The sequence below is a fragment of the Hydra vulgaris genome, chromosome 08, assembly GCF_038396675.1.
Source record: "Hydra vulgaris chromosome 08, alternate assembly HydraT2T_AEP".
Classification (NCBI taxonomy): Eukaryota; Metazoa; Cnidaria; class Hydrozoa; order Anthoathecata; family Hydridae; genus Hydra; species Hydra vulgaris.
In genome coordinates this window covers 44,339,369-44,357,199 of record NC_088927.1, presented here as the reverse complement: position 1 = coordinate 44,357,199, position 17,831 = coordinate 44,339,369, and the positions used below count along the sequence as shown (strand labels likewise).

Here is a 17,831-nt window from a genome sequence, read left to right as displayed (position 1 = left end):
TGAAAGTTTAAGTGTTGAAGACTGGGAATATTATGTTTTGTAATAAATTATGAAGTAAGTCTGGAAAAAGAATAGTGGTGTCAATGTTTAAAATGTATAAATTGGGCTCATTCGGACAAATATTCATTTCAAAATACTGGTGAAGCAATCTGTGGTTTAAGTGTCAGTTACAGTGCATTTGATTACATGATTGGCTAGTGACTATTTGAATATGTATTATGTATGTTTGATTATATTTTATATATTATTAATAGCTGCATTATACTACAAAATAAAAATGTTGAACCTCTTAAAATTCTTTTTTATTTATCATTATTTATTTGATTTACTTAAAAAAAAATCTCTATCATTTTGACTTGCATAGCGAGGGTAGGTGTTATCAATAGAGGATCTCTGATGATTATAGCAATGTAGTTTTGAAACTTTTACTTTATTAGGTTTAAGTAGAATGGTAGAAGATTTCAAAAGTATCAAGTTCTTTTTTCAAAATTTATTAGACGGCCTGTGTTAAATTAATTAGTGCTTAAGTTTTTCATTTTGCCCCTCGTTACCCTAGAATTACTTCATGCAGTATAAGTTGCAGCAGTAATTATTACTATACATTTATTATTTTCATTTCTTTTTTTTGTTTTTTGTTATTCACCTCCTCAAGGCCGAGAAGGGCACTACAGATGAGGAGGCTACTTAATAGTAGTTATAACCCTCACTCAACTCTATAACTCCGAAACACGAACCTTGACGAACAAGGTTGCTGCGCGGAGAAATAAGTTGAGGGCGGTACTACCAGGGACGTTGTGGAGATCGAACTCGAAACCTCTCGCTTTTTTTTTTAAAGCGAGCGCTTTACCACTACACCACTACCTCATATAATTATAGTATATAATAATATAATATATTATTATAAACCACAATATTAGTATAAATGTATAATAAGGTAAAATAATTATTACTGCATAATAAATAATAATGATTACTGCAACAAGTTCAGAACTACAATAATTTTACTGTAGTTGCAATAGCTTAATATTTACAGCGTTTTAAAATTTACTTCGTTATTAAATATAAATTTGTAATTTTATAAAAAATTAACTTCCTAATTTGTTTCTTAGTTATATTTTACAAAAAATTTTTTCTAATGAAATGTTTAAACATGTTTACATTAAACAAATAAACTTTAAAAGCACCAATTTCAAAAGAACTGGTATCAAATCACATAATACCCTTGTCAACATGTACAGCCGAATCACCATTAGCTGTTCGCATAAACCTCCTAAAGTACACACTTTTAACTTTTCATTCCAAACTCCATTGTTCTAAACTTTTGTCAAACAAAGCGACTCCTCTTTTCAAAAAACTCCAAACTGTCTTTGCGAAGCACATACTGGCCTTTTTGATATAAAATTGCATCAAGCTCGAGTAGATGGTTTATAAAAAAATAATAGTTAACTCAAAAATAAAAAGTTAACTAGTTGTTATCTTATTTGAAAAATAATCATAAAAAATCAACATAAACCGCTTTAAAGACACCATTTTTTGTTGAGTTACAAAAAAACGCGTCATTAAAAATATGTGAAGGTAAACAAAACTAAATTTTTCCAGTGCTTTGTTAATCCTTCTATATGTGTCTATCTAAACCCTAACAAATAACAACCACGTTTTTTTTAATCTTACTATTTGGCTTCTATGTAAGTATACCCAAAAGTATAAAAAATAAAAATGAGTTATTTACGTTTCATTATTTATAAAAATACGCGAAAAAAAGTTTTACACAAAGACTTGTAACAATATTCATTACTTATAACTCGCCTTTGTTATGTTTCATAATAACTTAAATATAAAAAGTTAAAACTGAAACAAGACACATATGGAAGACTTGCAACTTTCAAACTTTGCTGCTCACAAATGCAAGACACAACTCTTCTGTTTAAATTTTTTGAAATCACTTCAAACCATTTCCCGCTGGACTACATAAGCTTGCCACCAACTTCGCTAACATACAATCACAATACACGAGCCCCATAACATCAAGTCTGTTCCCCTTCCTTACTCTTCAAAATAAATATTTAAAAATGTCTGTTAACAAATCAGAGACTTACTACTACCTCATTAACAAAAAAATTGTCAACGTTGGTGGATACTCCCCACTTCACCAAATCATCTTGATTTTTAATGACAAAAAAAAATATTTCATAATCATTGGCGCAAAATTTAATCCAATACCATGTCGTGTCAACTCTTGTTGACACAGTTTTGATAAAAGTGCTTTTCTCCAGTCCAAAACATGTCTAATTTTATATTTTTATTTCGTCGGTTAACAACCATTAAGAGAGTTTTCCCTTTGGAGGGTTCTATTTGTTTTCGTCATCTTTAATTTCCAACTAATCAGATCTTCTAGTTTGTTTTTATATTCTGCACTTTCATGTTTTGGCATGTTGTATTGGGAAACGTTAAATAATTGGTTGGAGCCTTCTTTACTTCTCCGTTTCCATTTAACTTTCTATTTGACACTATCAAGTATTGATGATTTTCATGATTTTGTTTTTTAATGCCAAAGACACATTTCTCTCCAACATTTAATTATCGTTTTATAAAAAGTTTGTATGCTGTATAAGCATCTACAGAGAATGCTGCGAACAAACAACGCTCAACTTCCCTCTTTTCTTTTATCTTGCTTACCTTCAGCGTTTAAAGCATCATATACTAAATAAGCAACTGTTCTAAGAAGGATTGGAAAAAGTAATTGCTGTTTTTTATTCTGCATTTTAGCAACTACTTTCGATCGTTGTATACAAACGGCAACGTCCGAAGTTCCATCATACAGTTGAAATATATCAAATAATTTCATAGTTGAATCCATGTCCGGTTAGCTTGTAATTTACTTTCTTGAAAAAAAACTTCTTTTCATTCTCAATAAATTTCTCAATAAATTGTCTTTCAAACTATCCACAATAATCGGCATTAAAAAACCGCTTAAAACATAATTACAATTAAAATAATTAAGAGCTAATAAAAAAAAGACACCACATAATTACCAAAGAATACTCTTGAACTTTCTACACACAAATTATATTTTATAAATTGAATGAAAAAAAAACCCATTTACATTAAATAAACATTGGGTTAAATATGAATCGATGTTTACAAAATCGTTCTAAGTCACAAAAACTATTTTTTCGGAGAACGAGAAAAAACTTATTAAATCCAATATTACTACTTTGATAAATTCAATTAAAAAAATTTGGGTGCTTTTTGACATCTTTAAATACTAGGTTTGTTATAATAATTGTCAAAATTTGTGATATATAGTTGAAGTTGTGTTATACATAGTTAAAGTTGTCTGACTTAAAAATAGTTTTTATAACTTAGAACGTTTTTGTATACATCGATTCATATATTAAATCAATGTTGTGTTCATATTGTAAAAAAATCAATTTTTACAAGATTAATATTGCATAGGATCAATATAAAAAATCAAGCTACTTTTAAAATTAAAGTTGATATTATATCACGTTGGGTAAGCGCCGAAATAAAAAGGCAGCATTAACAATAGTTGTACATATTTTGGTCAAGTGTATGCATGCTAGCTCAAAAAAATGTAGTCTACTAAAAGTATTTTCATATGCATGCCACATTACATGCAATTTAACTCTACAAAAGTTAATACCTTTTTCTAATTTCATTTGCGCATGACAAGCAAAGTCGATGACCACATTGTGTTTGAATAGGTTCACGAAGCGCCATTTTACATACAGGACATTCATGTTCATTTAAAAGTTCATTTATAAAATACGCATCGTATCCACCAAAGTTCTCTTGATCTAAGCTTTCCATACTACAATAAGCTTTTCTTTTTCTAAACATAAACATGTTTATATTAAACTTTTTTTAAAATTTTTTTAGTTAAAATAATAAAACTTTTAAACTATTTTACGAACTGAAAAATTGAAACTTCAATTTTGTATCATAATACTTTAATGAATGTTTATTTTCAATAAAGTGTCATATTGTCAAAGGTGTTTGCTGAACCTGTTGAAGTGCGTTTGATTTAATTTTTTCTTGTTGTGTTGTTTAACATAACTACATCAATTTTTTGGTTGATTGTTCTAGTTACTCAATGATACTTAAAAATAGGAAGAAATTATTTGTAAAGTTCTAAAACGTATACAAACAGATCCTATTAGCTAACGCTACTAACACTTTAAACCAAGTCTTTTTTTAACAAAATCAAAGTTCCATGGTGTCAAACAATTAAAATGAAATAAATGCATTTTAAAAATTTATACAAATCTTAATGGGAATCTCTTAAATACAGTAAAAATAGTTCAGATTGTTTTTGCAATTAATGCTTTAAATACCCTACAGAGCGATTGGGGTACAATTTGGTATGTGTATTGCAATTTTAAGTTTATTAAATTCTAGGTTATTATATATAACTAAAAACTCTCAAGTACAGTACTTTAAGGGTAAAAAAACAATCAAATGCATGCTGATTTACTCAAAGTTAATAAGCTTTAAGTAACGACTTTTTGAAATATAGATTTATTGAAAAATTTATAGTCAAAATTTATTATTTATTTGACTAAATTGTTATTACTTTGTCAATTTTTACCTCAAGGAATATAACTAGGTATCAAAAAATTTAACTTTTAGCACCAAGCACTTTTTAAGAGGACGCCAAACTACCATCTTAACAATAAAATAGCACATAATCCTTTCATAAAAGGTTTTTTTTAGCCAAAAAGTAAAATTAATTTTAATCTAGACCACAAAAAGAAATGAGAACTATAACTTAGAGTTGCAAAAGTATGCGGTAATGATAGTTTTACATATCGAAGTACTGAAAAAGTTTAATTTTTATAAATTTATCTTTTTTTAAAAGAATGGAGTTATTTCACACAAATTACAATACATCTAGTAAAAATTTTTTCAAAACTTATTTCACGCAGTTTTTTAAAACATCAGTTTGCACATAATAACTCATATTCATTAATGACGTTTTGCTGAATCAATTCTAGTTGTTTATTTATACTTTGTATAATTAAAAAACAAAATACTTTTTATTAAAAAAGGTTTGTGATAAGAAAACACACCAGATAAGTTATTTTTGTACATTATTAGTTATGTCAAAGCCCAGTTGCGACAGAAGACGCATTAAAGTACAGAAAAGTATTTTATTAACTGTTAATAAATTTTTTATTTTCTATTTTTCGAACTCTTTTTGATAGTGCTTTTAAACAATAAAGAGTTTTATCAGTTACCGTTAACATATTTGTGATCATAGTTTATTTTCATAAATAAAACGAACGTCATTAAAACTTTACGTTATTGAATTGAAAATAAACTTAAAATGATATCTTATATATTAATACGGTAATGAATAGTGCGCATAGTTACGCCTAATGTTTCGCCTATTGTTCGTATTGTTATTTACGGTTCTGTATTCTGTAAAATACACTATTTCTTAGTTTTTAAGAAGTTTCTAGACTTTTATATGCGCGGTTTCTTTTTCCATGCGGTCTTTCAAGTTAAGTCAGTTTACGAATTCGAGATGATGTACTTTTATTCTCAAAAAGAGTTGATGTTCTTCATTGTTTAAAATAAAAATTTAAATAATCGTTTGTTTGTTGTTGGTTGTTTTTATTATTCTAATTTTTATAGCCTGTTTTCAATTTTTAGAAGAAGTCTGGTAAAATAGTTGTTTTAGTACAATCTAAACATGAATACTGTAATTTATCTAATCTTCTAAATATGAATACTGTAATTCAATAGTGTTAGTGTCGTTTCACTTTCTTTTTTAATAAAGAACTTTCTAGGCTTTTCTAAAAGCGTTTCTTTACTCCACGCGGTCTTTCAAGCAAGGTTGTTCATTGTTTAAAAACTAAAATTTGTTTGTTGTTCGTTGTTTTTATTTTTCTGTTTTTTTTTTTAGAAGAAGTAAAAACTAAAATGACTGGTAAAAAAAAATTTTTTTGTCCAATGTTTCTTTTTTAGTAAAGTGTTTCAGTTTTGTCTTCAGTCTTTTTAGATCATTTTAAGCAAGTATTGTTTCATTTTTTTAGAGCAGTTAGAAGGAGCTGAAGGCCTTTTTAGTAAGTATATAGTGTATAGTAGTTTATTTATAGTTTGTATTAGTAACATAGTTATATTAGTTTATTTATAGTTTATATTAGTTTATACAGTATAAAGTAGTTTATTTATAGTTTATATTAGTTTATATAGTATATAGTAGTTTTTTTATAGTTTATATTAGTTCAAGTTTATTTATCGTTTATATTAGTAAGTTTATTTATAGATTATAGATTAGGATTAATGAGAATACAAATTTTTTTTTAGACAGGCTAGCTGACAGCGACTTAAGTAAGTTTTATCATTTAGATTTTATTTGAGTACAAATGTAGCATTAGCAATTTTATTGTATATAATTTTATCTCAGTTTTTATTTTTAGACAGACAGGTAGAACTCAGTAAGGACTTAGATTTTGTAGATTTAAAAACTTCTTTTGAATATTCTTTTAAAGCATTGAATATGTTTTAAATATTTTAATAAATTTTGTCATTTAGGTGTGGTAGCATCATCAGTTGGTGCAAGTGGTAGTAATGTCTTTTATTTTATTTTACAGCAAATAGTAATGTTTTTTAATTTATTTTAAAAGGAATCAATAAATATTGTTTATTTAAACATAATCATCAGGATAAAATAGATAAGATAGATAAAATAGCTTTTTTAATTAATATTTTTTTATTTAGTTATAACTTCAGTTGCACCAGCCACAACAGGTAACTTCGTACATTTATTTTAATATACTTGAATTACATTTGTTACTTAACTTTTCAAGCAATAAATATTGTTTGTTTCAACATTATCGTCAAGATTATAAAAATAAACTTTTTATTTGATAATTTATTTTAGTTGTTTCTGGATCAAGTTTAAATAATGGTAACTCATTAATTCATATTTTATTATAGATAAATGTAGATAAAAAAATGTAAGTTGGAAATTTTTGTAGATTTAAAAGCAGTAAGCTTTTTTCTAAAGGTTCTTTCTATTTTGGAATAAATCCACTATCACTACATTTGTTCTATGTTTATATAATGTACTTTAATAATTTTTGTCATTTGAAAAAAAATATATCAATGTTAAATTACACCAGGTTGTCGAAAATAGTTATAGTTTAATGATAATGTTGTAGACTGTTAGACCAGATTATAGATCTTTGATCTATTTAATCTATTTAATAACCAACTATCAAAGGGAAAATTTACTATCAGTTGTTTGTTTATTTTTCTGTTTAGTTGACAACAATGAAGAGAGAGGTAGTATATTTAAAAGGATTTTTATTTTTTTATAAAGTAACTAAAATGTTTTTTAAAATATTGTTGTTAACTTAAAAGTAAAACAGTAGGTTTTTATATTTTTATTCAATAAGCCCAAGAACTTATAGTTCTTGGGCTTAACTAAGATAATACTTAAAATTATATTGTCAATAATAGAGAAGAAATTTAAAATTCTCAGTAAGACAGCTTCTTATTATTTTACCTCAAGTTAGTTTAATTAAAATTTATTTTCTTTAGTTGATCAAGACAGATCTAATAAAGGTATAAGTTGCATTAGTTTAGTGAATTTATTTTTAAAAAGTTAAGTAGATATTTTAACGTCTATACATTTAAGTGCTTTTTTTGTTTAGACACAGAATTGAAGACTGAAAAAAGTCAGTGTTTTTGCTATTAAAATAATTGTTAATAGAAATTCGTTTATTTGTACTGTAACTGGAATTTCAAAACTTCAAGTACTAAAGCTTTATTTTCTTTTTTCTTTTAGGAGAGTTGGAAAAAAAACTAAGTATAAATTATGTGATTAGTATAGTTAAATAAAGCATTTATATCTGGACACTCAGTAGTCCAAGTCAGTTGTCACATTTTAGAAATTGTCCAGGAGAGAGTAAATAGTAAAATAATTAGTCTTTATTGGCTTTTTTATTCTTGATGGTTAAATTTATGTTTTATTTAATTTGTCTTATTAAATTTGTCTTGAGGAACATGAAATATAATTTTGACAAAAATAAAAAGTTAAATAAAAAAAGTGAAAAGTCATTTCTGAACTACAAACGTTTTTCCTTTGAACATTGTGGGGACACCAGACCCTTTATATTGACCAAACTTTGTTTCAAATTGTTGCAGGAAAACAGTTTTTATACCTATGTAGATACTGAAAAAATTAAAAAGGTCTCATACATAACTCATTTTCACAAAAAACTGGATAACCGACCGTTGTCTCCTGAGGTACAGATATCAAAATTTAAAGTTTTTTTTAGTTTTGGTTTAGTTTATAGTTAATTTTAGTTAAGTTTTAATTAGTTTTAGCTTCAGTTATCTTTTATCTTACTTTAGACAACTTCATGGCAGAAATGAGGGGAATAGGTAAAAAAAATTATAGTTAAATATTTATTTATACGTAAATATAATTCTATCAATTATTCTGAGATATATTTCTTGTCTAGTGTCTGTTAGAAGCATAACTAGTAGGGCTGTGTTTTAAATTTTATTTATTTTTTACGGAGAAATATGTGCAATAGGTGAAAGAATTATTTATTGTAAATATGACATTTTTAAACTGTTTGCATTTTACTCATATTTTTATTAAAGTTAAATTTCTCACAAGTTTAACTTTTTTTAATTTACTTTCTTTTAATTTATTTTTAGCATCCTCTTCATCCTGTGAAAATGGTGAGGTTATGCTTTATATTTTGATTTAAAAAAATTGCAAATGTTTTTTAAATTTTATTATATCCTTCTATTTGTAATTTTAGAGTCGTTAACATTTGAGGAATATGAAAGATATCGCTCCCAACACCCAGGGCCTCTCTCGGAGAGGTCCTTCAATAAGTGGCGAAGTAATGGCGGTATGGATGAGCCGTCTTTCAAATGGAGAGCTCATCCATACCGGGGTGTTGGGAGACACCGAAGAAAAAACAGCAACCAAAAGGTTGTAAATGTCTTCTATCAGTGAAGATATTTATAACTTTTTTGTTGCCGTTTTTTCTTTGGTGACTTTTTTTTAATTTTGTAATTTTTTTTTTAATTTGTAATTTTTTATTTTTTAGTTATATACTATTGTTTGTATTTGGTTTGTTTTTGTCTTTTTTAATTGAAATTTTATTTGTTTTTCACCAATTAAACTTAAATATAGTTAAATTGATTCACTAACCAATCATCATAATAGGATGCTACATTCTATTTGTTAAAAATAATTAATTGGTAGTTTAATTTATTGAAAACACTGCTTTTAAAATTTACTATAAGCCAAGACTATTTAGCTATATAAATGCAATTTATTTATATCTATTTGATTTTTTATCTTTAATGTTTTTAGTTTGGCTCCTTGAAGCATTTTTTTTTCTTTTTAATTAAAATATTTTAGATCTATTGTAATGTCTTTTAAATATAACTAAAGTTTACTAAAAGCCAACGTCATAAAACAACACCGACAAGTTGCATCATGACAGCAGTTTAAGTATGACAACAGGCTACCAAAAAGCAGGTAAATTGTTTTCCAGTTTGTTTGTTTTGTTTTTCTTTTATGTCTACTTATCTGTTACAATTTTTATTTTAGGTTTGTCATGTGACGCATTAATGCAATATAAGAGATCAAAGTTTACATATTTTTTACAATTTGTAATACACATTAGGGTAGAGTGATTTTGAAAATTTTTGAAATTTGATTTGCCTGAGCAGCAAATCAATATCTTTTGGTGAAAAAAGAACCTTACTCTTTTTTTTTTATAGTTTAGATAAGTTCTTGAGGTGTTCCCCTTTGGATTCTAAATTTTTGATGGGTCCTAATATTGTTTAAATTTTTTTTTTCTAAATTATATTAACTTGATACTTGAAAGAAACAAAATAATATACTGATTTTGAAAATAATATTTGATTTTATTAAAAAATTAAAATTAAAAAAGTAGAGTTGTTTTTTTCATCAAAAACCCCCGTCCTCAACAAAACGTGGGTTTTAAGGTATATTTTTGCAAGTATTTTTTTTACTGAAAATTTTTTTTAATAAAATTATTATTTATGAAACAAGCATTTTTTTCTGCTTTTTTTGAGTCCGAGGTTGATATGGTTTAGAAAAAAAAATTCTAAAATATTAGGACCTGTAAAGAATTTAAATTCCAAAGAGGACCTTCTAGATCTCATTAAAATCAAAAAATTTTTTTTTTACTTTAATTTTATAATTAATAGACATTTATTCGTGTCTCAGTAATATTGGTTTTTAAACTCTTTTTTTTTTGCTATGAAAATCGCTCCACCCTAATACACATGTTTGATTGTATATCGACTTTTTTTTGTTTGAAACGTATTTGTACTCAATTGCTTAGTTATTTATAATAAATTTATTTAGTTGTGTGCATTTACCGTTTTAAAGACAATTTCCTTTTTTAAAGAAACATGTATCAAGGGGATACCAAAAAATTAATAACTCATAAATAAATTACTTCACTTCATATTAATCTTATTAATTAAAGTTCATGTTATAAAAAATATAAGAAGAATTTAGCTTTAATCTTTCGTCAATTTAAGGCATGATGAAGTGTTATTATTTTGTGTCAGTAACTAAAAACGTATTGTGTTGAACTTAGTAATGTCTAGGAAAATGGTTCGGCCATACACTGATAAGACCTATGTCAGTTGTAAATTACTCAAATAACGTTAAATAATTGGTAAATTAATTTATTTTAATTTTACAGATAGTTTAATTTTTTAATTTGAAGGAGTTTTTCTTACAGGGTATTAGTTATAGTCAGGGTATGAATAAAATATTTACATCAAAATATATAGTGCTTTTCTTAAACTATTATGACAAAAAATAATTTATATATTTAATAGGAATTTATATATTTAATTCCTTAAGATAAAACTTAAAACACTTTATTTTCTTAAACAAATTTTTACCAACAACAAAAAAATTAATAAACAAACTTTTTCTTTAACAAATAATCTATTAGTTTACAATTGCTTTTACTTACGACCACGGCAATCTATACTGCAGGCCTAGCCAACTTGCAAACTGCGTCTCTGACTGGGGCCTATTTTAAATTTTGCTTAACTTTAGTCGCCATTTTAGTGATATTAAAATATGGGCAAAAATGTTACATCTATGGCTGCACTACAAATAATTTATCTGCAAAAAAGAAATCTGATAATTTAAAGCTTTCAGTATATCGATTTCCTAAAGATAATGAAGAAAAACAAATGTGGATTAAAGTAATTCCAAACGCAAACTTATAAGTAACTAATAACACTGTAGTTTGTGAGTTGCATTGGTTCATAAATTTTGAAAAACAAATAGTTAGAGGAAAATATCGTCCTCAGTTTCCATCATCTATTTGGCCATGCATACCGTCTAGTCAAATTCGTACCCATCTTCCTCCATTACGTGCAACAACTCGTGCTTCTTGGTGTTTTTGAAATTTTGCTTAAGATGAACTATCCACTTTTTTAGTAAAGGGTAGAGTAACTTTTGCTGAAATGAAAAATATTCTTTTAAATAATGAAAGTGATTATTGAAAGTGATTATGAAAGTGTTCCATTAGTATGCTTTATGCTTAATAACACTATTCATTTACAATCACAAGATTATTTTAATGGATTTCTATGTTTTTTAATCAAAATTAGTGAGAATTTGCATTTTGAAACTTGTCATTATGGTGCCAAATATAAAGTTCTTACAATTTCTAAAAACAGAATTTCAAAAATCAAAACATGGTCTATATTAGAAGAAGTTTTGTGTTATTTAAAAAATTTAATTCCTGACAGAAAAGAAATTGTAATTCAGGAACATTTAGCTTCTATGGGTACACAGTATGTTTGTACTAAGATTTTGTTCTAAGGAGGTTATTATCAGATCTTTTCAGTATTTTCCTACATCCGGAAGTTTGTATAACCCATTGCGAACAAATTACCAATTGCCTTCTGTAAGAACTTTGGCAAGAACAACTTCAAAAGTTTCTAAATTAAACGAGAAACATTTTTTGACTAATACTTTTCAATCTGTTGAAGAAAAACAGAAACTTTGGTATTTATGGCATGATTAGGTTTATGTTAAAAAAAGGTTTATGTTGTTATACAATGGTGGTACATTATTCAGAAAAGCAATCAACGATTCAACTTGTTTTGCAAAAACTATGATTATTGGCTTATTTGGTGGACCATCATTCATTTTCAAAATGACACCTATAAGTAAATTAAACTCTCAATTTCTTTTTGAACAACTTAATATTACTAGCCAATAAATAAAGGAGTCTTCGGGTCAAGTTAAAGCTATAATATGCTTTAACTTGACCCGAAGGGTCAAGTTAAAGCATATTATAGCTTTGGTTATAGTATAGTTATAGCATATTATAGAAGGGTCATCCAGGACTGCAGCATATAAAAGAAAGACAAGATAAAGTAGATTTTATTAACATTGTTGTGTCATGGTGGAAAGTTCTCAATGTTAAGGGAACAGGTGCTGATATAAGATTCAATGAAGAACTTGAAGCAGTAATTAGAAATCCTAATGATATTAGATTAGAAATTAGTTTAAATTTTGGAAATATGGCTTAAAGATGGTTGGAAAGCAAGGTAAAAGGGAGAAAAAACTTACTTGCGAAACTTCACAGTCAATTTATCACACATGCAATGGTATTGTTGAACTATGTAAATCATCATTGGATAGCTCAAATTAATTTGTCATTCTTAGTGAGTTTTCCATTGATCCATTGGAACAAGAATTTAGCGAATTGCACCAAGTTTCAGGAGGTACATATTTCATAACTATACAACAAGTGATTGAAAAGTTAAATACTTCAAGAGCTAAGCTTTTGCTATCACTTGATAACTCAGCTTTTGAGTTAAGTCTTGATACAACCCATTCTTTTCCAAATTGTGATTTTTTATTGGGTGAGACCTCTGCTGAAATATTTGACAATGTACCAGATCTCAAATCTTTTATTTCTCCCGATACAAATTAGGCTCTTATATATATATCAGGGTATTTAACTCGTAAAGATAAAGAACTATCAGAAACTGATTTGCTAGATAAAACCACTTTTTACTACCAAAAGTATAGACAATACATAGACTCAATCTACCATGGTGGGTTTAATGTTTACACAGATAATACCTGTCAATGGATAATATTTTCTTTAATAGTTTTTATTGAAATTAAGGATAGAGTAAGCAGAGTATCATTAAGCAATATTCTAATGATGATTTCAAAATTTTACAATTTTAAGATGCAGCGACACCATAAAAATATTCTTTCAAATATTTTTGTGAACAATTTAAGTAAACTTCCAACTCCACATTTAAATAAAAAACCAGCTCAAAAAATTTTGAAATTGTCATAAATTCTTTGATAATATTAAAAAACAAAAAAATATATATCTTAGTTAATTAAAGTTTACTGACTTTTTAAAGTTTTTAAATAAAGTCTTTTTGTCGATTATATTTATGTATGTGTGTATGTATGTGTATATATATATATATATATATATATATATATATATATATATATATATATATATATATAATATATATATATATATATATATATATATATATATATATATATATATGTATTTATATATACATAAAAACATCTTTTAATGGAACTCTGAGTTTCATGCCTATCGGCAATCATTAGCCATTGCGAATTTTGTCACTTGAAAACCATATAAAAATTTCAAATCAAAATTAAGGTGGAAAAAGTTCTGACGTGTCAAAAACAAAACAAAATAAAAACAAAAACAAAAAGACGTCAAAGGCTTTAGTCCCTTGTGTCAAATATAGATAATAAAATTTCTTTGCATTCCGGTACATTGATACTATTTCATATCTTTTATTTAGTAAGTCTTCTCCTTTATATGACAATATATAAAATTTCTCGCGGAGACAAAGATTGCAAACTTTAGATGCTTGATTGTAGGGCTTAAATCGAGGTATTATTTTCCATGTAAGAACAGATTTTATATTTTTCGATTTTAGCTTCCATGTTTTTTTGGAATGTTCAGTGTCAATTTTATATTTGGGTACATTGAAAGATTTAAAATGGTGGGCGTATTTCTTTATTTAAATGTGGTTTTACTTAAGCCAAAATAAATTTTATCTTTGAATTGAGGATCTTTAGAACTTACAGTGGCTTGGTATACGACATTGTTAGAAAGGCGTTGGTTATTTAACGGAAAATTTTTTTTGTATATGCAGGCGCGCTTTTTTCATGTTTTATTTTTATCGCTGTGTAAAATTTTATTCTTATGTGCATTTATTAAAGAATCGACATTAGGCATGCAACTATAGCAAACTTTAATATAGTTTTGATTAAAAATTTGATGAAGCCTGTGTCCTATTGGAAAGTATTGGTCAATTAAAGCTAAGAAGCGATTTTCAATTTTAGTTTAAACGTTTTTGCTAAACCATATATAATTTGTACCATATATAATTTTACGTTTGCGATGTCTTTTTTGATTTTTGTTTGTTTGCGGTTGGTAGGTGAGTTTTGAATTGTATCTTGATTTACGTAAAGTCTCTTCATACGAAAGAACGGAATTATTGAAAACAGTTTCACTTACTGCCATAGTCAATAATCATAACTCATTAGTGTGAGGAATCTCTTTTTTTATACTAGATGGATGGTTTGAATCAAAATAAACATACAAAAGTTGGTTATTAGGTTTACAATATGATTGATAACAATAGTCAATGAGGTTAAATGTTACATCAAGATAATTGACAATTTAATATTGCATTGGATGGAGATAAGCAGGCTGTTACTTTTAAAAATATGTGTAAAATTCTTTTTGATTTTTTCCATTTGCTGGCCGCTTCTGTTTTCAAAAATAGCAAATCCGTTGTCACGATACAAGCCAAAAGTATTTTTACCGTAATGTTGAGAGAGCTGAAACAATATAAAAAACCAACTACTTCGCACACTTCAGCTTCATCAAATGCTCCCATTGTGACATCAAATAATTCTCCTCTTTTCATTATCCAATTTCATCGTTTTTAATAATTAAAGATTTTCTTGCATGATATAATAACATTTTATTGTCGTCATTTATAATAACATGTTGTTCGGCAAAACTTATTGCATTGGTAAGAGTGTTTTCACTAATAGATAGGTAAAAATCATTTATATCAAAAATTTGAAATTTGCGAAGGTGTTTATTTTTGATTTTTTTAAACCAATCAATAACAAGTTGGGTGCTTAGCCATTGATTCAACCGTAGTTTATTATTTAATTCGTGAATATTTTTAGATAAAATGACTTTACTAAATCTTCCTACCTTGTTTTTCGAAGGATTCAAAAGGCGAACTGAAGGGTTAACTATAAAATTGTCCTTACGGTCTTTTAAAGTGAAAAAACAGCCGTACAATTCGTTTATTTTAATATTGTTATACGCTTTATGGTGGATTAAAAGTTTTTTTCCTTCCTTATTTATTTTATCTTTTATTTCTGACATCAATATTTTGTAGGTAAAAGTAATTGCGTTCGTTAACAGTTTATTGTATTCATCTTTAGATAACTTACACATATTAGATGTTTTGTCTGCCTTTATTAATGGTTTATGTGACGTACGTATGAATTTTAAATCTTTTTGCATATTATTTTGAAACTTGCAGTTAAGGTTGCAAAATTTTTATTGATTTAATTAAGTTTATAAGGTCTTTTTCGAAAGAACGCATTTCATTTATTTGTGGTGTGCATTTATATATATATATATATATATATATATATATATATATATATATATATATATATATATATATATATATATATATATATATATTATATATATATATATATATATATATATATATATATATATGAACAATAAACACCCAGTTATTCGTACCTCAAAATGGTATGAGAATTTAGTTCGAATATCCGAAAGTGTGAACAAATCAAAAGGATTTTTAAAGTAACCTACTTCAAGTCGCTCTCAAATTTTAATAAAAGTAGAAAGTAAAAAAGAAAAAGATTCTTGGAATGAGAAGCTTCTAAAGTTTTTTCCTTGTAAAATAATAAATATTTTGCATTTTTGTTAAAAAAGTTATCCATTTTTTATTTCTTTTTTGTTCCTTAATTGTGTTTTGTTTATCTTCAAGGAGAGCAAAAAATTGTTTCGAATAACCGATATTTCGAATATCTGCTGGTTTGATTAACTAATCGGCATTTGCATGAATTTGTTAAAGAAAAATTACAGTGAATGAAAATTGCTTCGAATATACGGAAAAGTCTAATAAGCGTTATATTTATATATATATATATATATATATATATATATATATATATATATATATATATATATATATATATATATATATATATATATATATATATATATATATATATATATATATATATATATATATATATATATATATATATATATATATATATAGGGGCGGGTTTAGGGTTAGGCTTGTTTGGCGCGTCGATCAACATCTTTTTTGTTAGACAAATTTTAATTAAAGAGCTTTCTAATTAAAAAAACAATACATTCTTTAATTTTATTTTGTGATTTTTTGTATGTAAATTAGCGATATCTGAGGAATTTTTATAAGTATAAAGTCCTAATCTTGCTCGTTTTTCACCGGGTTCCAAATTTAAGAAATATTTGTTAAGTGGATTCTAATTTTGTTATCGGTGGCGTATTTTTGGACCATGTTAGGCGTGCCTAACCTGGCCCGTTTTTTAGCTGATGATATTTCAAAATGGTATGAATTCTTATTAAATGTTTTCCTTTTTATCCTCCGGTAACGTAACTTTCGGCCAGGTTAGGCGCAAGTTGTTAATCGATTGTTTGTTTCTGTCGATTGCAGATTTTAAAAAAAACTTTCAACTGACTAAATTAAAACATTTTCTTAGCATGTCTTGCATTTCTTTACAGTCTGTAAGAAAATTAATTGACAACGGTTGTACTGAAAATCTACGAACTGTTAATTCCGAATTGTTGTTAAAGATTAATTTCCTTCTTAAATCAGATCTTTATAACTTTTTGACTGTTCAAAAGTCAATACAGAGAAATATTTCGTCGAGTGTGACATTCCGCAAAACTCAAGGAAAACTATGGCGTTGAAGTAAGCATTTCTCTATTTATTTCAAAAAGTAAAAGAAAAAATAATTGCAAAAATTCATTCTTTATATCAACTACAACAATAGTAATAATAATAATAACAATGATAATGATAATAATAATAAAAATAAAAATAATAATTATTATTGTTATTATTATTATTGTTATTAACATTAAAAAAATAATAATAATAATTTTGACTTAAAATTGTTTTAAGAAAGTTAGCATAAACAAACCATTTTTTTTATTTATCTTTTGCTTTGATCTAATTGATTTACTTTTTTTTATCTAACATATAAGTACTTGAATAAAATTTTATTTTACATTAATCTTGGTGTTGGATTTTTTTTTATTGTGTATTAAAAAGCTTTATTATTTTTTTTTTTTACAGGTCTGAATCTATAGGTATTTGACTATTTAGTTTGTTTTCTATTTGCCTGAGTGGTGATAATAGTTTAGTAATTGATTTACGAATTCTGACATTTGACATCTGCAATTTATTTATATTTAAACCCCTCATTTTACATTAATCATCCATCGTTTTTTAGCTTAAAGTATCAAATGAGTTTTCATTAATAGATAATTTGTTAGCAGTGTCTATGTCTACACATTCTGTAGACTCAGGAAAACTAAAAGATGATCTTGTTAAAAAGAAGCATTACATATGTTAAGAATTTGTATGATCTGGTTGTCTTTGCGTTCTTGCTCTTTCAACTG

At 26.3% G+C, this 17,831-nt stretch overlaps 1 protein-coding gene and 1 long non-coding RNA gene across 2 annotated transcripts in view; one reads left to right on the top strand and one right to left on the bottom strand.

Annotated features, from left to right (window-relative positions):
- The window catches only part of LOC136083877 (TNF receptor-associated factor 6-B-like), a 97,847-nt gene that overhangs the window by 60,136 nt on the left and 19,880 nt on the right, over positions 1-17,831 (bottom strand). The window contains exon 2 of the mRNA XM_065803785.1: positions 3,665-3,853. Within this exon, the coding sequence (XP_065659857.1) occupies positions 3,665-3,831 (167 nt within the window). The 5' untranslated portion in view covers positions 3,832-3,853. The remainder of the gene's footprint in view (positions 1-3,664; positions 3,854-17,831) is intronic.
- LOC136084329 (uncharacterized) lies at positions 7,294-9,118 on the top strand. Its single transcript, XR_010640488.1, has 2 exons — positions 7,294-8,724; positions 8,808-9,118. It is a non-coding gene; the product is annotated as an uncharacterized LOC136084329 (long non-coding RNA).